This window comes from Xenopus laevis, chromosome 1L (genome assembly GCF_017654675.1).
Source record: "Xenopus laevis strain J_2021 chromosome 1L, Xenopus_laevis_v10.1, whole genome shotgun sequence".
NCBI classification, from domain to species: domain Eukaryota; kingdom Metazoa; phylum Chordata; class Amphibia; order Anura; family Pipidae; genus Xenopus; species Xenopus laevis.
Window position 1 is genome coordinate 38,892,572 of NC_054371.1, and position 22,207 is coordinate 38,914,778.

At 38.3% G+C, this 22,207-nt stretch overlaps 1 protein-coding gene across 1 annotated transcript; it reads left to right on the forward strand.

The window, feature by feature from the left end:
* The first annotated feature begins 947 nt into the window (after positions 1-947).
* grxcr1.L (glutaredoxin, cysteine rich 1 L homeolog) lies at positions 948-20,170 on the forward strand. The gene is made up of 4 exons (XM_018225717.2): positions 948-1,336; positions 12,700-12,939; positions 19,763-19,828; positions 19,913-20,170. The coding sequence occupies exons 1-4, from the start codon at positions 950-952 to the stop codon at positions 20,090-20,092; spliced, it is 873 nt and encodes a 290-aa protein (XP_018081206.1). The 5' UTR covers positions 948-949; the 3' UTR covers positions 20,093-20,170.
* The last annotated feature ends 2,037 nt before the right edge of the window (positions 20,171-22,207 follow it).

Genomic DNA, 22,207 nt, shown 5'->3' on the forward strand with positions numbered 1-22,207 from the left:
TGGCCGAATCCCAAACCGAATCCTGGATTCAGTGCATCCCTAGTAATAATAAAACAGTACCTTGTACTTGATCCCAACTAAGATTCCATTAATACTTATTGAAGGCAAAAACAGCCTATTGGGTTTATTTAATGTTTAAATGATTTTTTAGTAGACTTACATTATGAAGATCCAAATTACAGAAAGATCCCTTATCCAGAAAAACCCAGGCCCTGCACATTCTGGAAAAACAGGTCTTCTACCTGTACTTTTCTTGTTATAAGAAATGCTGCTGGTTTCTGTAATCCATTTCAGAGCACAGAGACCTTTGGCTTCACCCAAAAATACAGGTTCACCCATGAATACAGAATATTTGCAGTTAGAGGCACATAAAGGCTAATTTTTTTACCTGGCATGAGATGCAAAGCGCAGTTGCCATTGCACCCCTTAGCTCTTGAACTTCTCCCTATGGACATAGTAAATGCCCCCCAAAGTCATATTAATAAAACTGCTTTAAAATATTTTGAAATAACATTATGAGAGAGAACAGGATTTCTGCTGTGAACACTCATTTGCAAGCTTTACAATACATTACTCATATATATGTATATACAGTATATATATTTATATGTTTATACGACCGGAACTCTTTGTGTGATACCTGCATGTACCTGATCTGTTGTGAAAGTCCACAGCAGGCTATGAATAATGAATCAGCCGGATCTGTTTGCAGGTTTTAGTTTAAAGGTAACCATAGCACAAGAAATTCATTATTAATCACTCAGTCTCCGACACAGCTAGACCTTTCCATACCAGCCATTATTTCCTTATGGGTTCTGCTGTCAGTGGAAAGAGTTTTTCCATTGTTGCGAGTGTGACAAACTGGCAAAAGAGGTGACAATCTGAGGCCAAACAATGTAACCGATTCTTGTTTTTTCTTTTTTTTTTTTATAAGTCAATGGATGAAGAGATGCTAAATATGGAAATGAAGGCTGATGTGGACAGACAACAAAGGAAAGTTCGATTTCGAGTAGCTTCATCTTACAGTGGAAGGGTGTTGAGGGAAGTGTACACTGATGGAGACTCCTTGGATTCTGAATGTGCCAGCAGCTCGGAGACCGACCAGAACAGCTTCCCAAGCGACAGTGATGGGGTTCAAAATGGCTTCCTGGGATCAGAGTTTGACGAAAGTGAAAATGAACCCGATGATTTGCTGGTCTTAGCCAGAGCTACCAAAGATAGGGGATTTGCAACAAAAAGAGTGAACATTCTCAGTAAAAATGGAACCGTCCGAGGAGTCAAACATAAAGTCAGTGCAGGCCAAGCCTTGTTTGACAATTTAGCAACAGTATTCCAGGTAAGCACATATATATTCAATGTGTGTGTGTTTGGGGAGCATTGTCAATAATGATTATAATAACCAGGTTCCAGATTCCTTCCTAATGCTTGAGGGCTGAAGTTAACCAACACAATGCTTCCGTTAAAAAGAAAAAAAAAACTAAAATGGCAAAAAATTATGAAATCTCACACTGAAAATTATTATATATATTAAACTTTGTTTTTAATTTAACCATGTGCTGGTTATGGCAATCCCTCTGTTTGCTCTGACAATTTTATTACTTATTCTGCCAATTCCACTTATGCTCTGCTAATTTATCAATTTATCAATTCAACTACTTGCTCAGTTAATTCTGTTAAATCTGTTTTCTATTCTACTAATGCTTTACTAGTTCTTTTTATTGCTTTGCCAATCCTACTACTTGCTCTACCAATTCTATTTGCTCTGCCAATTCCACTAATGCTTTGCTAATTCCACTAACTGCTTTATCAATTGTACTACTTGCTTAGTTAATTCTACTCTTCCATCTGTTTTCTATTCTACTAATGCTTTGCTAATCCTTTTTTTGCTTTACCAATCCTACTACTTGCTCTACCAATTCTATTTGCTCTGCTAATTCCACTTACTGCTTTATCAATTCTACTACTTGCTCAGTTAATTCTAATATCTGTTTTCTATTCTACTAATGCTTTGCTAGTTCTTTTTATTGCTTTACCAATCCTACTACTTGCTCTGTAGGGATGAGCAAATTTTTTCGCCTCGTTTCGCAGAAAAAATGACGCCCATAGACTTGTATGGCAGCATGCGTCCAAAAAAAAAAAAGACACGTGTCAAAAATTTTTTAGCTGCGCAACAAAATTATTTTGACGCCTATAGACTTTTATGGGCGTCTGCGACATTTCGCCGGCAGTGAATTTTTGGCGAAATGGGTCAAATTCACCCATCCCTATTGCTCTGCTAATTCTACCATTTGTTCTGCCATTGCACCTACATGTCTTCCATTTGCTCTGTTAAATCTGCATTTGCTTTGTTCAGTTCTACACTTTGCTCTTCCAGTTCTTCTATTTACTTTGCCAGTTCTATTTGCTTCTAGTTTTACCCCAGGGGCCAATACAGGAGGATGCACTTTCTAGATACCATTATTTATTTAAAACTTTTTTTTAAGAGCACAAGAGCTAAACCAACAGATAGGGATATGGTAATTTATTAGGTCTAAGAAGAACATATGTTATCCACTGCTTGTAAATATTAATGAAGGGCTAGCTGCTTGCATTCAATCTGATAAATAACATTCAATTATGATCTCATTGGTATTTTGACCTTTATTGAGCTCTTGTGTTCCAAGACCTGGCGTGAATTAATGTAGCTAATGCAAGTGTAAATGTATCCATCAGCTGATCAGCGTGTCTTTCTTGAGAGGCCATTATACACAATGGTTTTAGATTTTGAAAACAATAGATGCTGTGAGTGACTTTTCTTTATAAGTAAAATAAAGCTTGTTATGAGCTTGTCTAAAAGCTATGATATTCTACCATTATCATAGTAATTTGATGATCACTTTTCCATATTACTCCACTATACCTTGACAGGAGAAGCCATATGGCAGATTTCTTCCCAGAGTAACCAGTACAGTCCTCAGATAATGAAAAAAGTATGTGTGAATCTGCCTGACAAATTATAGAGCCAGACTTAAGGTGAAAGACTTAAGGCCATGCACCGATAATATTGCATGAAACTAATTTTCGTATGATATTTGGTGCGTGTATGGTGGGAGACGAGCTGACCGATATTGGCAAAACACTTGAATATCGGTTGACTCGTCGATTAGGTCGGCTGGAAAATTTTGGTTGGGCACTCAAACATCGGCCATTGTTAGTGCTGAATCGTCAGATACAGGTAGAATTCTATTGTTTCTACCTGAATATCTGACGATTCAGCTCTACATGTGTGTATTGATACCAACAATATTTCCTGGAAAGATCTTCTCCAAGAAAGATCCTAATTGTAACGTCTTTGGCCACGTTTACAGTATCACTCTATAAGAAAATTTGGAATTGAATTATGAGATAAACTTTTCTCATCAGTTTGAATCTGGCCCAGTATATACATAAATCCAAGCAAGAGAATGCAATAAAATAAAAGAGAAATGACTTGATTGACCATCATAGGCCTTATCAATAATCTTAACATATTGTACAACAACATGGATTTTCCTTTACATTTAGACATCTTTATGACATGCATTGGGACATGACTCATGGGGAATATCCCCATTATCTTTTAACATCAACATCTTTTAAGTAAGAGTTTTTTGTCTTCTCACTTTCAACAAAATGACTGAATCCTGGTTTAGTAATGGACAACAAACGTAAATATTGCAACACTTATAACAATCCCTACAACTAATAGCCATGATTTACAAACAGCCACGTATTGCAGTCGCTCTTCTAAATTATTCACAGATATATGAATAATATTATACACAATTGTATTTGACGGATTTCTATTCCTTAAGATTTCAGAACCGGGATAAATGGTAAATATATTAAACTCATTAGCTGTGTTCTTAAGCCAGTATGTGTTTGTACTCATTTCCATGGTAAAGAAGAACACAGCCTGTTGTTGAACTGAAGATGCGACATCAGTGAGATGGGTTTAAATATAATGCCAGCATGGAGATAATGGACCTCCTTCTTGAACCTCTATTGTTGCAAATACATAGATATGACTGAAGTTGTCATTTGCATGAAGACCCTCAATGTTGAAACTCATTTCACAACTTGCTCCTTCAAGCCTAAAATTTGGTTGACAAATCCCAATGAATATCTCTTCCTTTAGCACCAGTGCCATTCTGTCTCCTTAGAGGTATGCAACTATCTAAGCTTTAAACATGGAAGACCGAATAAAGCAGGCACAGATGTCATATCTGGATACATTTTACATGCCAAGAAAATCAATATATTAGACAGTGCTCACAAGGGGAACTATCACCAAATTGAAAATTTAACATAAGCTTTATCATACTGAAATAAGAAGTTTTCTAAATATAATCAAATTCAAAATTTCTAAATCATTTCTGAAATATTCAAGTTACTTTTCACTATCCCCCTCCCCCTGTCTTCATGCAGGAGTTGGGAGTCAGATATTCATTGACAGTTAGATCCAATATATCTTACAGGGGGGCTCCTTTTGTCTAGAAGATGTATTAGAGCTCACTCTATTAAAATCACCAGAAATCCTGTCTCTCTACATGCAGAATTTGTGCCAAAGTCAGTTATTTTGTTAGATTTTGTCTGTACTGGAATCCGTTATTTGAATGAGCTCTAATTCATCTGCTAGGAAAAGGAGCCCCCTATAAGATATATTGGATCTAACTGTAAATTAATATCTGACACCCAACTCCTGCATGAAGATAGAATGAAGAGAAACAGATGCTGAGAGAGGGATAGTGAAGATAAACTTGATTATTTTAGAGACGATACAACATTTTTAATTGATCGTATTTACAAAGTGTCTTATTTCAGTACGATGAAGCTTATGATAAATTTCAATTTTCATGATAGTTCCCCTTTAACAAGTACTTTTACCTGCTCCTTGTGCTGGATTAAAAATGGTGGCAGTAGGTGCAGGCTGCAATGGGACAGGCCTAGAGACAAGTCATGTTGTCATCTGCCCCTTCTTTTGCTCCATACCTTAAATGTCAGCCCTACTGCAATATAATAAAGTATATGTTGGGAGTCCATTTCTCTAATTAGTTTAGACTTGGTAGCTGTCCTTGTCCTAATGAAGTAGGAAGAATGCATTTTGTGCTTGTTTTTGTACTTTCGAAAACAAAAAGTAATCATAAGCAAACTCCCTTCCTTAGGACATGGCCAGAAAAAAAGGAACCAAGACAGAAACAACTCGGGATAAAGCTCTAGCAAATGCTGTAGATCCTAATTAGCAAGGCCTTTTGACCAGTTCATTGTAGAATCTAAGCCCACATCTACTTTGGATATTAAGCATCTACTGGAGCCAGGGGTTCCATATATTTCTGAATCCAATGCAGCGATCTCAGAATAGACTAACATTGTGACACAAATGACTGAAGACCCAACTTTAACCCTCAGCATGACAAAGATTCATCCATGGAATAAAAATGCCATCATCTTCCACAAGATGCTTATGCTGTACTTTAGGAGGAGAGCTTTAAGCTTCGGAGAAAGTATTGCCTTTATACTAGGTATTAAAACTTAGATTAGACACTTCATGCTTGGTGTGTATATCTGACTTTAGGGTCATCCAAAAACCCAAGGGTTTTTAGCATCCCTGAGGAGACAGTCACTGGCATCTATAGCAAACTGTCATACGTTTGGTGTACAGTTCCAAAGCTTGCTGCTGTGCCTTAAAAATTACATACTATAGGGTTGCTTTGTCATCATGGAAACTCAGAAGCCCCCTGGCAATAAGAACCTACAGATCTACATTTTGCCTACTGAATATCCATAAATTCATGGAGTGTGATCAATGAGCACTTACAGCAGCTCTAAGCATAATGAGCATGTGGATTGCTATAGACTAAAGGTGGCTATTCATACGTTGGGTGATATTAAATGTACTATATGCAGCCTTTTGGCCAAAATTATACAAGGAGCCATACATGGGATTGTTCTGTTCATTTTGGCCAACCACCTGAACAATTGGTACAACATCCAGGCTCTCATTTACCAACTTAGATCTAAGAACTTTGTCCATATGGCTTTTTACGAACCATTATTTTGCTTTCCTGCATGCTAGCTACTTTACCTGCTATATTGCGTGATAGTAAGAACATTTGGAGTTTGTACAGTTGCAGCTTGTTACACCCACTGTTATAGGGATACTAATATTAAAAATATAAAAAATCTTCCCTGTGTCATTGCCCTATGGCCCACTGGGCTCTGTGTTGGCCACCTCAAAGCACCTGAAAATATAAAATCCTATTTATAAGGTTTGACATCAAAGAAAGGAAGAGTGACCCACTCACACAAGCATGTGTGATAATCAGTGATGGGCGAATTTATCCCGTTTCCCTTAGCCGAAAAATTAATGAAACAGCAAAAAATTAGCGAAACGCGAATTTTGATGACGGCGGCAATTTTAACGTCCAAATGTTTTTGAAAATGTATTCACAGGCGGCGAAATGCGAAAATTCACCACGAATTCGCGCCTGACGAATTTATACGCACATCACTAGTGATAATTTTCAGTCAGTGCTCTTTAAGTATAAAATCCCTTTAGAGAAGTAATCGTTAGCAACAAGATTTAGGATGATCAATTTAGTAAAATAATAAATGTAGCAAAATAATGAAATCCAGCTTCATATAGGTTGCTTTGGGTTATTGAACAATTGTAGATTTGTATGTATTGCTTAAAAAGCCCTCTTGCTTTCAGCCCTGATCTCCTTTTTTTTTTACATTGTAACATCCATGATATCATGTACAATTCTAAGTATAAACAACTAAGGGTGGGATTTATAACCAGCAAAAAGAAACAGGGAGGGCAAAATAATACAAAATTACAAATTGTTTAAACTGTAAAAAGTTAAACCCACTTTCATACAATTAGTTGTTTACTCTGCAAATGATGTAGCAAATGATTTCCTTAGTGAGGTCCAGGAAAATATTTTAATTTCATCTATAGAGGAATAGGAATCGATAAATCAAATGGGAAGGGGGTTTTAATACTAATTTATTTATAAATTTCATAATCTGTGAGTCAGTATGCACTTATCAGTGTTATGTATTATAATTATACAATTACTAGTCACATTTGGTTAGGGGTAAGATGGGGTATAAAAAAAGAGTCTTTTAAGACCCCAACAGGATCAGGATCTTTCCCGGGAAATGCCAGTGTGCCATTCCATCCCTAATTATCCAGCAATAAACCTTATAAACTTTTTTAATCTTTTATGCTTATTTTATGCTGATTTCAAATAAACCTGTATTTACTGTGCACACAACTGTATCATCTATGTAAATGATGTGGGAAGGTGGCTTGGTCCTTCCCTTTACCTCAGTAGCTCTGATCTTCTGGCTGCATTCATAGTGTTATGTTACCTAGTGGTATTAGCTTAGGCTGCCCAATGCCATTCTAGCACTTCTGCACTGCTGTTATGTGATACTTAGCACCATGTTCACCTACAACTAGGGATGCATCGAATCCAGGATTCGGTTCGGTATTTGGCCTTTTTCAGCAGGATTCAGATTCGGACGAATCCTTCTGCCTGGCCGAACCGAATCCAAATTTGCAAGTCCTATCTACTCTATTGCACTTCGCCTGGTCTGAGGTGGTGAAGGCAAGTCTGGCGCAAGAGGTAACGTTCAGTAAAATGCGCAAGTTAGTGAATTAACATAGTTACGCCCCTTCGTCATAGTGCAACTTCGCCTGGCGTAAGGGTGAGAAGTAGCGCTAGAGTAGGTCCACTTCGCTAGCGAATTTACGCCAGCACCCGTTAGTAAATCAGCAAAGTAACGAAATGACATCACGCTGGCGAATTTGTGCTAACGTTAGGCGCTTTGCACTTTAGTGAATTTGCCCCATAGACTCCATTTTATACAAATGATCCAAATGTCAAAAAATGATTTCCTTTTTTCTGTAATAATAAAACATTACCTTGTACTTGATCCCAACTAAAATATAATTAATCCTTATTGGAAGCAAAACCAGCCTATTGGGTTTATTTAATATTTACATGATTTTATAGTAAACTTAAGGTATAGAGATCCAAATTACAGAAAGATCTGTTATTCTGGAAAACCACAGGCCCTTCTGGATAACAGGTTCCATACCTGTACTGATTTTATAATATGATATGGAACGTTTTATCACAAGCCATTTCATTGCCTATAGGTTACTAAAGCATGGGGAAGAAACCAGAGTATCTAGACAAAACCCATGCAGACACAGGGAAAACATACACATTCCGTAAAGGTTGGAATCAAATTCAGGACACGCACCTAGGGGGTTATTTACTAAACTCCGAATGCAAAAATCTTGATAAATTTGTGATTATTTTATATAAAAGCAGTTTTAAAAAAATCATGAATTTTTGGGAATTTATCAAACCCAGAGGATGGAAAAGTCTGAATCAGAAAATCTGGGATATCAGACCTGTTGAGGTTGCATATAAGTCAATGGGAGAAGCCTCAATGATTTTTTGATGTGCGCTGGGTTTCGTGAAATACCCCAAAGTTTTCGGGCAAAAAACATAAGAAAAACATAAGAGTTTTCGTATTAAAAATCAAAAATCCGAAAAAAAGTGAAAATCAGATTTTTCACGATAAAAAAAAATAAATAAAAAAACTCACTAGGGGGGGGTTATTTATCAAAGTCCGAATTTATCTCAATATTCTCTGAAAAAAACTCTGACCAAATCCGCACAAGTTAGTTTATTTATTAATACACTTTCGCTAAAATTTTGTTTGCTGGAAAAAATAGAAAAAAATCGTGAAAAATTGGATTTTTTTTTTTTATGGACATTATAGGGTAATATACAATAATGTTCATATAAACACTATATTTCCCTGCAGATTGCATTCTATTTAGGGCATAACGGAATACACAAAATGCTATCAAGTTTGCATACATTAAAACAGTTGAGCCAAAATTGTCTTGTGTTTTGGGAAATGGTGGAAAATGGAAAGAAAGAATTAAAACTGAGGAAAGAATAGAAAGTATAAAACAGAAGAAAGCATAGTTGTAGTTGCTAATAACCAAATTCAAATTTCAAAATGATCATTATCGGTATCCAGTAAAGACAATGGTTCACCTAAGCTCTCAGCCGAATATCTAGGAAAGGAAAAAGGCCAATAAAAGCCAGCAATATGTGAATCCACGTTGTGTATGGCTGCCATCTAGCATCATTACGTTTTCACAGCTGGTGACGTGCTTAGATTTGCCTTTGAGATGAATCAGCAGCCAACGTTTCTGCTCTTACTAACAATATTTATTCATCAATCACATCTTAGTTTATCATTTTTCACGAAGTTCCTGCCAGGATCATCAATGAACTTTGCAACTTGTATCATACAGGACTGATATTGATAATCCAGTTAATAAAGGTTTCATAAACCTTGCTGTCTCCTGATCACTACTGATCCTGGATCACTACCCTTGGGTTTACAGTGCTTTGGTCAGAACTCTTGCCAGGATTGGAGTAATCAAAGTTATTTTATTGTGACATTTAGGAGCTGACGAACAGTCTATCCATAAATCAGAAAAGCGAGTGAGCTCTTACTGTGTTTCCAGGCAATGCTTTTTCTTTCCTACAATTGGGTTTTCTAAAAAATAAAAAAACTCACTAGGGGGGGTTATTTATCAAAGTCCGAATTTATCTCAATATTCTCTGAAAAAAACTCTGACCAAATCCGCACAAGTTAGTTTATTTATTAATACACTTTCGCTAAAATTTTGTTTACAGTGACCAAAGCACTGTAAACCCAAGGGTAGTGATCCAGGATCAGTAGTGATCAGGAGACAGCAAGGTTTATGAAACCTTTATTAACTGGATTATCAATATCAGTCCTGTATGATACAAGTTGCAAAGTTCATTGATGATCCTGGCAGGGACTTCGTGAAAAATGATAAACTAGGATGTGATTGATGAATAAATATTGTTAGTAAGAGCAGAAACGTTGGCTGCTGATTCATCTCAAAGGCAAATCTAAGCATGTCACCAGCTGTGAAAACGTAATGATGCTAGATGGCAGCCATACACAACGTGGATTCACATATTGCTGGCTTTTATTGGAATTTTCCCTTTCCTAGATATTCGGCTGAGAGCTTAGGTGAACCATTGTCTTTACTGGATACCGATAATGATCATTTTGAAATTTGAATTTGGTTATTAGCAACTACAACTATGCTTTCTTCTGTTTTATACTTTCTATTCTTTCCTCAGTTTTAATTCTTTCTTTCCATTTTCCACCATTTCCCAAAACACAAGACAATTTTGACTGTTTTAATCTATGCAAATTTGATAGCATTTAGTGTATTCCGTTATGCCCTAAATAGAATGCAATCTGCAGGGAAATATAGTGTTTATATGAACATTATTGTATATTACCGTATAATGTCCATAAAAGATATTCTTGTACTCTAAACAAATCATGGTTTGAACATCTAGAACACTATCAGTGTTTCCTTTTTTTAAAAATAATTGGAAATAATATCTACTTTGTGTGTAGATTTTGCTCTTATCTGTCACAGAGAACAAAGTGGATTTAAGGGTCAGGGCAGACGCTCAGATTAGGGAAGATTAGTCGCCCGGCAACAAATCTCCTTTTCTTGGGGGTGACTAATTTCCCCGAACTGCCTCTATCAGAATTCTGCTCCAGCAGAATTCTGCATTGAAATCCATTTCTCAAAAGAGCAAACAGATTTTTTTATATTTAATTTTGAAATCTGACATGGGGCTAGACATATTGTCAGTTTCCCTGCTACCACCATTCATGTGACTTGTGCTCTGATAAACTTCAGTCACTCTTTACTGCTGTACTGCAAGTTAGAGTGATATCACACCCTCCCTTTCCCCCCCAGCAACCTAACAACAGAACAACGGGAAGGTAACCAGATAACAGCTTCCTAAGGACACACATAGAGATTCGGGGAGATTTAGTCGTCTGGCGAACAAATCGCCTCTTCTTGGGGGAACTGATCTCCCAGAACTGGCTTCCCGCCGGCTAGAATCTAAATCGCTATCGGGGTGGCACATGGAGAGATTCATTTTCCGAAGTCGCCCGAAGTTTTGAGAGTCAACTTTGGAAAACAAAGCGCTCTGAGTGTCATCCTGCCGGCGATTTAGATTCTAGTCGGCGGGAAGGCAGTTTGGGGAGATTAGTTGCACGAAGAAGGGGCAATTTGTCGCCAGGCGACTAATCTCCCCGAATCTTCACTTGTGTCTCTGCCTTAACACAAGAAAGCAGCTCCCTGGTAGATCTAAGAACAGTACTCAACAGTAAAATCCAAGTCCCACTGCGACACATTCAGTTACATTAAGAAGGAGAAACAACAGCCTGCCAGAAAGCAGTTCCGTTCTAAAGTGCTGGCTCTTTCTGAAAGCACATGACCAGGCAAAATGACATGAGATGGCGCCTACACACCAATATTATAACTAAAAAAATACACTTGCTGGTTCAGGAATGAAATTTTAATTTGTAAAATTAGTTGCAGTGTAAACAGTGTAATTTAGAAATAAAACGACATCATAAAAATCTTGGCAAAATCCCTTTAAATATTACTTGGCAAACCTACAGCGTCGGACTGGGTAGGAAAACACCAGCCACATTTGTATTTGCAGAATGATGGAAATTCTAAGCAGTATTTCTAAGATACATTAGATATTTTCAGTGTTTTTAAAGTCGGCCCCAGGTTTGCACAACTGTTTGTCAGTGCGTTTGTCCTTTTTGATTTACATAACTTTTAATGAATACTAAATCTTCCACAAAAGATGTGACTAAATACTGAACCCAATGTAAACCCTAATTCGTAGATACAGGGGGTTATTTATTAAAGACAGAATGCCAAAAAACTCTGATGAAGCAAAAAGTCCGAATCTGAAAATCCGCCATCTCGGACCTGCCGAGGTTGTATATAAGTCCATGAGAGAGATCCCTATCCTGTTTGGAAGTTTCTGTGGCCTGCGCAGGCCCGGATTTGTGGAGAGGCCACATAGGCCCGGGCCTAGGGCGGCACATTTTTGGGGGCGGCATGCCGCCCAGCCGCCTGTGCTAACCAGTGTTTCGGCGCGTGGTAGTGCGGGCGGGCGCTAGGACCGCGCGGAGTGCACGGCCTAGGGGCGCCCGCCCAGCGAATCCGGCGCTGGGTCTGAGCCTGAATTAGCCGCAAAATTCTAGTATTTCAGGCTTTTTTGGCAAAAATCTGAAAAATTTGGATTCTGATAGATAACCTCCTTAGTGATTCAAGAAAATCACAAAAAAACTTGCAACATCTAATAAAAACAGGACTCTTTCATTCATCCAGGAATCTAAAGACAGACAACTTTAATGGTTCTAGTTCAGAAAATGATTCTGCTAAATTTAAATCATACAAAAAGCGCTGAGATTTGGCAGCATTTGAAATGGAACCGTACATTTATTGGGTGCCTAATGTTGAAGAAAGCAATCCTTTTCTAGAATGTTTCTCCATGACACTGTAAAGTGCAGCATTGTGTTTCTCAAACATAAATAAAATATAGCCTGGGCCTCTTTGAAATGAAAGAATGAATGATTCACTGTCTATAATAGTTTCCTGGTTCTGTATTCCTGGAAAATCTGGTTAAAGTGAATTTCTTTGTCCTCGGCAGTATCCTGTGATCTCATACAGTGTAACCCTTGTAACATCATTTTAAACATGTCTTGCAGTCCTCCACAACACTTGAATATGGCCGAATAGTAATATACACCACAAGTCTGCGCGTCGTGCGAAACACTTTCGAAAGGTGCGAAATGGTGAGAAAAATCTTCCAAAACCACAGAGTAAAATTTGAAGAAAAGAATATTGCTCTGAATGGAGACTTTGGCAAAGAACTGGATGAACGGTGCCAGAGGGTGTCTGAAGTCCCGTCATTACCTGTGATATTTATTGATGGCCATTATCTTGGGGTAAGTACAAGTTGGAACAATTTTGAAGAAAAACGACGTCCCTATATATAGTTTGTCTCATATCTTATTGCCAACTTGCAATTGGTGTTCATTTATTTCTTTTCTGTGGGTTTTGAACTATGGTGAAAATGAAAATGTAATTTGAGCTTCATCTCACAGAAAGAAAGTTCTGAAATATAATCAGTTAAAGGTTCACAGTTAAAATAACATTTAGGGGGTTATTTATCAAAGTCCGAATTTATCTCAATATTATATCCGATCAATATCCGATCAAATCCGCTCTGGTTTTTTATTAGATTCTCCCGAGAATTTGCTTTGCTGGAAAAAATCAGATTTTTTGATTTTTTTTTCATAATTTTCACCCGAAAACTTCGGCGTATTGCACGAAACCCAGCGCACATCAAAAAATCATTACGACTTCTCTCATTAACTTATATGCAACCTTGACAGGTCTGGGATGCCGGATTTTCAGAATCTGGGGGGTCAAATGGGGGGTCACTGACCCATCTACAGTAAAAACAAATGCTCTGTAAGGCTACACATTTAGGGGCAGATTTATCAAGGGTCGAATTTCGAAGTACAAAAAACGTTGAAATTCGACCATCGAATTGAAAAACTTTGAATTCGAAAATCGAATTCTACGTTTTTTCACCAAATTTGGCAATCCTATGATCGAATAAAAATCGTTCGATCGAACGATTAAATCGTACGATTTTAGCGTATGATCGAAGGATTTTTATTTGCTGTGTAAAGACTTAGTAAAAGTTTGTAGAAGGTCCACATAGGCTAACATAGCAATTTGGAAGGTTTAATTTGGCGAAGTATTGAAGTCGAAGTTTTTTTTAAAGAGACAGTACTTCGATTATCGAATTGTCGAATATGCGAACGATTTTTACTTCAAGTCGAAGTAAATTTGAAGTCGTAGTATCCTATTCGATGGTTGAAGTATCCAAAAAATTCCCTCGAAATTCGAACTTTGGTACTTCGAAAATTCACTCGACCCTTAGTAAATCTGCCCCTTGTTGTTATTGCTACATTTTATTACTCATCTTTCTATTCAGGCCTCTCCTATTTATATTCCAGTCTTTGATTCAAATCGGTGCATGATTGCTAGGGTAATTTCGACCATAGCAACCAAATTGCTGAAATTGCAAACTGGAGAGCTGCTGAATAAAAAGCTAAAAACTCAAAAACCGCAAATAATAAAAAACAGTTACAAATTGTCCCAGAATATCACTCTCTACATCATACTAAAAGTTAATTTAAAGGTGAACAATTGATTTAAAATTCTGTTTCTGAAATAATCAAGTTGCTCCTCAGCAATCTGTCTCTTGTCATGTATCTTTGTGTTGGAGTCAGTTATTCTAGAGTTAGCTCTAAAACATTTGTCTAGGCAAAGGAAGTCCAGACCAGAGATGTATTTGACCTGTCAAAATCAGAATCAAAATCAGAATCTAACTCTGACTCCTGAATGATGAAATTCAGATTACTAAACAGTGAAGAGGAACTTTATTGCTAAAAAAATGGTACAGAGATTTTAATTGCTTTAAATCTAGAAGGTTTCTTTTTTTCCTGTGAGATGAAGCTCATTTTCAGAGTATTTCCCCTATAACCTTTTGTTCTGAAGCTCTGTGGGCCTCTGTGGAGAGATAAGCAATTCAGTTTGAAGAATAACAGTAAAAGGGCAGCCGTAAAGAGAATCTCAATGTTTCTGGGTTCAGTGACGCCCGACAGGCAGAACTGATTTGAAATTGTATTCTGGAAAGACACAGAATAGGACATCAAAAAATGATAAAACGTAAAAAAATAGACCATGGCACTAAAGGAACAGTTCAGTATAAAAACTGGGTAAAGGCTGTGCAGAGTAAAAAATGTTTGTAATATAGTTAGTTAGCCAAAAATGTAATGTATAAAGGCTGACCATTGCTATTGGTGATACAGAAGCCTATTATTCTCTGCTGCAAACTGCTCCATACAACCTCTTTCCTTTTAATTACCCACCCTATAGCTTATATCCATTTTACCCCCCAAACCCTCAATCTTCTTGTTCACTCTTACACCCATCCTCATTGTCAGTCTCACCCTCTTAAAGGAGAAGGAATAGCATTTTACACTTGGGGGTGCCAAAAGTTAGGCACCCCCAATCGACTACTTTTACTTACCTGACACCCCGAGCCGGCGCTCCTATCAGCAGAAAACTGCAACGGCCTGGGGTTCTTCTAGAGAGCACCACAGAGTGATCCTCTTCCTGCTTCTTCAGGTCTTCTCACAGTTGTGCATATACAGTAGAGAGGAAAGCCAGACTTTAACAGAAAAAGCCCAGCTATTTCACTCTACTGCACATGCGTCTTCCCCAGGAAATTTGAAAACCGATGACACAGAAAGAGGATCTTTCCATGGTGCTTGCTAGAAAAACCCTAGCCGGTGTGGTTTTCTCCTGATCGGAGCACAGGCCCAGGTTATCAGGTAAGTTTGGGGGGTGCCTAACTTTTGGCACCCCAATTGTAAAATGCTATTCGTTCTCCTTTAAAGAAAAACTATACCCCCAAACAATGTAGGTCTCAATAAAAATGTATTGCTTAAAATAGCTCATATCTAAAACCCTGCTTCATGTAAATAAACCATTTTCATAATAATATACTTTTTTAGTATTTTTAAAAAAATAAGGGCCGGCCCCCTGGGATCGTATGATTCACTGTACTCACAAACATACCAACAAACCATACATGTTAGGTCACATGAGCCAATTAACAGACAAAGTTGTGTCTTTTGCTTCCACACTTCTTCCTGTTACAGTTAGAGCTGTAGTATTTCTGGTCAGGTGATCTCAGAGGCAGCACACAGACCATCACAAAATGGTGGTTCAAGGCAAGAGATGTAAAAGGGCAATATTTACTTAAATATATATTCCAGTTTGGTAAGATTCTTAAATATGCCACTTAATATGATGTACACTATGGGGCAGATTTACAAAGCTCGAGTGAAGGATTCGAATTAAAAAAACTTTGAATTTCGAAGTGTTTTTTGGGCTACTTCGACCATCGAATGGGCTACTTCGACCTTCGACTACTACTTCGACTAAAAATCGTTCGACTATTCGACCATTCGATAGTCGAAGTACTGTCTCTTTAAGAAAAACTTCGACCCCCTACTTCGGCAGCTAAAAGCTACCGAAGTCAATGTTAGCCTATGGGGAAGGTCCCCATAGGCTTGCCTGTGATTTTTTGATCGAAGGATATTCCTTCGATCGTTGTATTAAAATCCTTCGAATCGAACGAATAATCCTTCGATCGTTCGATCGCAGGATTTGCGCTAAATCGTTCGACTTCGATATTCGAAGTCGAACGATTTTAGTTCCTGGTCGAATATCGAGGGTTAATTAACCCTCGATATTCGACCCTTCTTACATCTGCCCCTATCTGTTGCTTAAGTGTTCATTTTGGGGGTATAGTTTTCCCTTTAAGCATTTTAGAATTAATAGCAATGATCTTTGTTAACTAGAAACTGTTGGTGCCTGTTTCGTCACTTAAGAGTCAGCAGTGGATGAGAGTGAATAATAGTAATGAAGAGTGAATAATTTCTATGATTGGGAGGGAGAAGCACAAGGCACATCAGATTATTAAGGGGCAGATTTATTAAGAGTGGAATTGAAAAATCTAATTAGAATTTTTGATTTTTTTTATGGTCAAAACCATCAAATTCAATTGTGAATTATCCAAACTCGATTCAAATTTTAATTCAAATTTCCACATTTATCACACTCTGACCGTTTAAAAATTCGAATTCGACTACTCGCCACCTAAAACCTGCCAAGTTCATGTACAAGTCAGTGGGACCAATTTGAACATATTACTGGCCTTCCTGACATTCGATTTTTTTTCGGAGCAAAAACTCGTTTCGAGTTTAGTCAAATTTGATTCGAGTTTAGTCAAATTCCATTCGAGTTTTCCAGTCGGTAAAATTTGTGGTAGTTTTAGATATTCGTTTTTTTTAATAAATAACCCCCCAATCGAATTTCGAGTATATTCAAATTTAATAGAGCTTTAAAAAACTCAAATGAATTCGAAATTCGACCTTTAATAAATGTGCCTAAGAGTTGCACTATTTCAAAAGGGAAAGACAAAGAAGATGCATAGGAAGTTGAGTTTGTGAGAGAAAATGGCATTTATACAGTTTTTACAGAAATATGTTACAGTTAAGGGACACACAGTAAGTCATTGTGCTGACTAGTAACCCGGCGGAATTGAGGAATTGTACAGAAAGAACCACTTCAGGGAATTTGCTGATTATTTGAGAATGACTGCTATATACTAAAACCAGCAAGCTCTTTGGAGTGCTAATAAGCTGAGGGACGCTGAGAGATACTGTGCAGTTTGATGTAATGAAAGAAATCAATTGCCTTGCCAAGATGCTTTTGGCAGCTTAAAGTAAAGACTGATTTCAACGTGATTTTTTTGTTGTTGATTACGGTGCTTTTTCTGCCATTATGAAGATATAAGCCTCCAAACAGCCTTTCTTTGGATTTGAGAATTTTTCCTCAGCCTCTGCTCTTTGTTTTTTCTATGGGAAAATGTTGAATTTAATCCTTATTGTGCCTGTTGAATAGAGGTGCAGAGTATTGCACCAGTCAGTAAATTGCCCACATTTAGGGTCAGGACACACAGGCAGATTCGGGGAGAATAGTCGCCCAGTGACAAATCTCCTCTTCTTCGGGGCGACTAATCTCCCTGAACTGCCTCCCCTGATTTCCCACTAGTTAGAATGTAAATCGCCCGCGGCAGTGTCGGACTGGGATTCCAGTGGTCCACCAGAAAACCTATGACCGTGACCGGTCCAACTACTATTCCTCCTCTCCTCACTCAACCTCTTTATTTTGCTCTAGTCTTTTTTATCTACTTAATATATTTTTCCATTATTAAGCATTTTTTCCCCATAAAGAAATAGGGCAAGACGATGGTTAGAAGCAAGAGGGCCTCACATAAGCAATTAGAACAATCGCACACCCTTGGAGAGATCAGCCTGGTGCACAATATTAGAGGATCAGCAACCTCGCAATAGATCTGGGAAGAAGATATCGGCACACAAGGCATTCAATGCCTTGTGTGCCGATATCTTCTTCCTAGAAGCAAAAGGGCCCACTGACACCTGTGCCCACCGGGAGTTTTCCTGGTATCCTGGTGGGCCAGTCCGATACTGGCCCGCAGGATGGCACTCGGAGCAATTAGTTTTCCGAAGATGCCCCAAGTTCCCTTGTCTTGACTTCGGAAAACAAATTGATCCGAGTGCCATCCAACCAGCGAGAAGGCAGGGGAGGCAGTTTGGGGAGATTAGTCGCCCCAAAGGAGAGGAAGTTATTCGCCGGGCGACTAATCTACCCGATTCTGCCAGTGTGCCCTGACCCTTATACTTGGGTTGCATATGTGACACAAGGGATGTAGCGTGGGTGGGGGATAGGCTGGGCTGGAACTTGGGGTAATCAGAAGAGCAAATAATCTAACAGATATGCACGGACACTCACTTCAAGTATTTGTTAGTGAACAAACACCACAACAATAAATTACATAATAGTAAAAAATAAACTCATATCATTTCCCGTCTGCATACCTCATGTTAGCCACTCCCTCCTAACGCATTTCGCACCATTGGGTGCTTCATCAGAGGTTGGTGTGGTTATTCCAGGTCATATCCATTATACTGTATACTTGCGCAATTATTCTATACAGATTCCAGGGTCAGTGTTTATTATATCCATCACACAGACCACACTCTATACCCTGATTCTTGCTGTCTGACACCTGGATAGATTAATAATCTCTCATGTATCTCTTATTTACCCATGACCCTTTATACAGTTTTTTAAATAGATTTTTTTAATTTTGTATCTATTTGTTCTCATTTGTATTTTATTTTTATCTCTTATCTCATCCACTTATAACAGACACATATAGAGACTGCAGTGGGTTGGGTTTCCTTCCTTGTTTAGTGTGCCATGGCAGCAACACACAGGGAGCTTCATGGGTATATTTTTCCTTTAAATGTCCAAAAGAGATACCAAGCATGATACCAAATGTGAATCAACTGATCCAATACACTCTATCTTTACATAAAAATGATCAACGTTTGGGGTTGTGAGTATGCTTAGGGGCAGATTTATCAAGGGTTGAATTTCGAAGTGATAAATACTTCGAAATTCGACACTCGAATTGAATTACTTTGACTTCGAATATCGAAGTCGAAGTTTTTTTACATCGAATTTGGCCATTTGCGGTCGAAGTAAAATCGTTTGATTAAATCCTTCGAATTGAACGATTCGAAGGAGTACATCGATCGATCGAACAATTTTTCTTCAACTTAAAAAACGTAGAAAAATACTGTAGAAGGTCCCCATAGGCTAACATAGCACTTCGGCAGGTTTAATTTGGCGAAGTATTGAAGTCAAAGTTTTTTTTAAAAAGACAGTACTTCGATTATTGAATGGTCGCATATTCAAACTATTTTACTTCTAATCGAAGTCGAAGTCGTAGTATCCTATTCAATGGTTGAAGTATCCAAAAAATTACTTTGAATTTCAAATTTTTTTACTTCGAAAATTCCCTCTAATTCACTTCGACCTTTGATAAATCTGCCCCTTAATGTTTTTTTTTGTTAGATTTTGTTTTAGGACGTAGTAAGTAACTTTTAGTTGCACCACTGTACCCTTTACAACAAATGTAAAATGCTGGGAAATGGTTGGTAAGTAGTGACATGTTCTAAGTTTATAAATGCCCCTGGGCAGGTCACAGTCATATCACATTCTAAATTCCTCTTCCGTATTATTTTTTAGGGTGCTGAAAAAATACTATCGATGAATGAATCAGGAGAGTTGCAAGACCTGCTAATGAAGATAGAGGTGACCATCATTTCTACCTATATTCAATGTTATAGTTTCCTTTATCCCAAATGTTGACTCTTTGTTTGAAATTCTTTTATGCAGAGAGTTCAGCACCCGCATGCCTGTGCCTTCTGCGGTGGGTTTGGTTTCCTCCCTTGTTTAGTGTGCCATGGCAGCAAGATGTCAGTCTTCCGAAACTGCTTCACGGACTCTTTTAAAGCTCTGAAGTGCACTGCCTGCAATGAGAATGGATTGCAGCGCTGCAAAAACTGTGCAGGATAATCCACACACACAAAAAGCAGTTTGCTTGACCTCATTTTGCAATATCATTTCATACGTGCTTTTTTATATATATAAAAACGACATTAACATCAATAAAACGCATTTCTACAAATGTGTTTACTTTCATGGATTTTTTTTAGAAATTTTATGTAAAATTACTTTACTGGAAATGACCAATTGTGGGCTTGCATAAACACTCTTATGTTTGGCGCATACACATAAACAATAATTCTAGCTATGTGAGATGTTTTGTAGCTCTTCAAATGAGAGAACATTACACTCCTTGTGTTAGTATATGTGGTAAGTATGGGGCTCCACTGCGGTCAAACGGGACAAAACTATGGGGCAGATTTACTTGAGGGCGAAGAGGCTAACACTAAAGTAAATTCGCTAGCGTTACTGCCAGCAGGGACATTGCCAATTTACTAACAGGTGCAGGCGTCACTTCGCTATCTGCATTCCAGTGAATTAGCATTGTCTGAGTGAATTTTCGCCTGGCGAAGTGTAGCGATGGGTCTGAAGCTGTCGCTGGCGAATTTTTGCCCTCGAGTAAAGGTGGCCATACACGGGCCGATAAAAGCTGCCGACAGACCGTGTCGGCAGCTTATTGGCCCGTGTATGGGGCCCCCCGACGGGCTTCACCGATCGAGATCTGGCCGAAAGTTGGCCAGATCTCGATCGGATGGGACGAAAATCCCGTGATCTGACCACCCACGATCGGATCAGCCCGATATTGCCCACCTCAAGGTGAGCATATCGGAGAGAGATCCGCTCGTTTGGCAATATCGCCAAACGAGCGGATCTCTCCGCGTATGGCCACCTTAAGTCTGCCCATATGTGACTTTCCCCCACCAGCCACTTAAAGGGGTTATTTACCTTTGGATTAACTTTTACTATTATCATCATCATTTATTTATATAGCGCTGTCAAGATACGCAGTGCTTTATGTAGAGAGTGATTTTCTGAGACAATTTGCAATTGATTTTCATTTTTTTAAATTATTTAACAGCTCTCCAGTTTGCAATTTCAGCAATCTGGTTGCTGGGGTCCAACATACACTAGCTTCAGTGACCCCCATTTGAGAGCTAAAAAGAGTCAGAAGCAGAAGGCAAATAATTGAAAAACGATATAAAATAAATTATAAAGACCAATTGAAAAGTTGTTTAGAATTGACCATTCTATAACATACCACAAGTTAACTTAAAGGTGAACCAGCTCTTTAAGAAAAAGGCAGTGACAAACACAAGCATTGCTTTATGCAGCAGGTGTTTGCCCATTTGGGGTGCAAAGAACATTGGCAATTAGTGCAGGGTGCAACATGCAGAAAACATGGTGGAGTCTGCCCATTGTTTTGTACTTTGCACCCTACATTGTATTTGATGGAGTATCAGCCATATATTTGAAGGTATATCAAAGCTGGACACTGGTAAGATAAGGGGGGGGCATAGAGGGAAAAGGGTATATTTATCAAAGAGTGAAGTTAGAGATCACCACAGTACGATAGAGTGCAATTCCGTTACTCTACATTCATTTCTATGGGATTTTCAAAGGTGTATTTATCAAAGGGTGAAAGTGAAAAAATCCCAAAGAAATGAATGGAGAGAGGCGGTATTTCACTCTAGCAGGCTGTGGTGATCTCTAACTTCCCTCTTTGATAAATATATCCCAAAGAGTTTTCCATAGAGGAGCAGGAGGCAACAATATTTACACCTTGATAAAAATTTAAAATTTAGAGTCACAGAAAGGTAGTATCTTAGATAAAACCACAGAATCCCAAACCATACAGAGTCCTGGTGTCTGCTGCTGTGGCATTCTCTAATCTCAGTTGTCTCATTCTCAGACAGTCTCTATCACATAGATATCACATAAGCAACATTGTTTCAAAAGTAACAACCAGGGAGCAAATTCACTAGCCTTGAAAATTCGCCAGCGACGGCTTCGCTCACAGCGCAACACTTCGCCAGGCGTAGATTAGCCAGGACAACGCTAATTCACTAAAATCTGAAGTTGCGTCCAGGGCGATGAATGCTGGTGAAGTTGCGCTAGCCTTACTGTGAAAGGCGAAGCGAAGTTGCACTAGCGTTGGCTAATTTGCAAATGGTGGGAAGGTTAAGT

What these genes read in the sequence shown, in the direction of transcription:
- grxcr1.L (XM_018225717.2), top strand. Translation starts at nt 950, where the DNA reads ATGCTAAATATGGAAATGAAGGCTGATGTGGACAGACAACAAAGGAAA. An exon ending in TTGATGGCCATTATCTTGGG is followed by an intron (nt 12,940 to 19,762) that starts GTAAGTACAAGT and finishes ATTATTTTTTAG; the next exon opens with GGTGCTGAAAAAATACTATC. An exon ending in ACCTGCTAATGAAGATAGAG is followed by an intron (nt 19,829 to 19,912) that starts GTGACCATCATT and finishes TCTTTTATGCAG; the next exon opens with AGAGTTCAGCACCCGCATGC.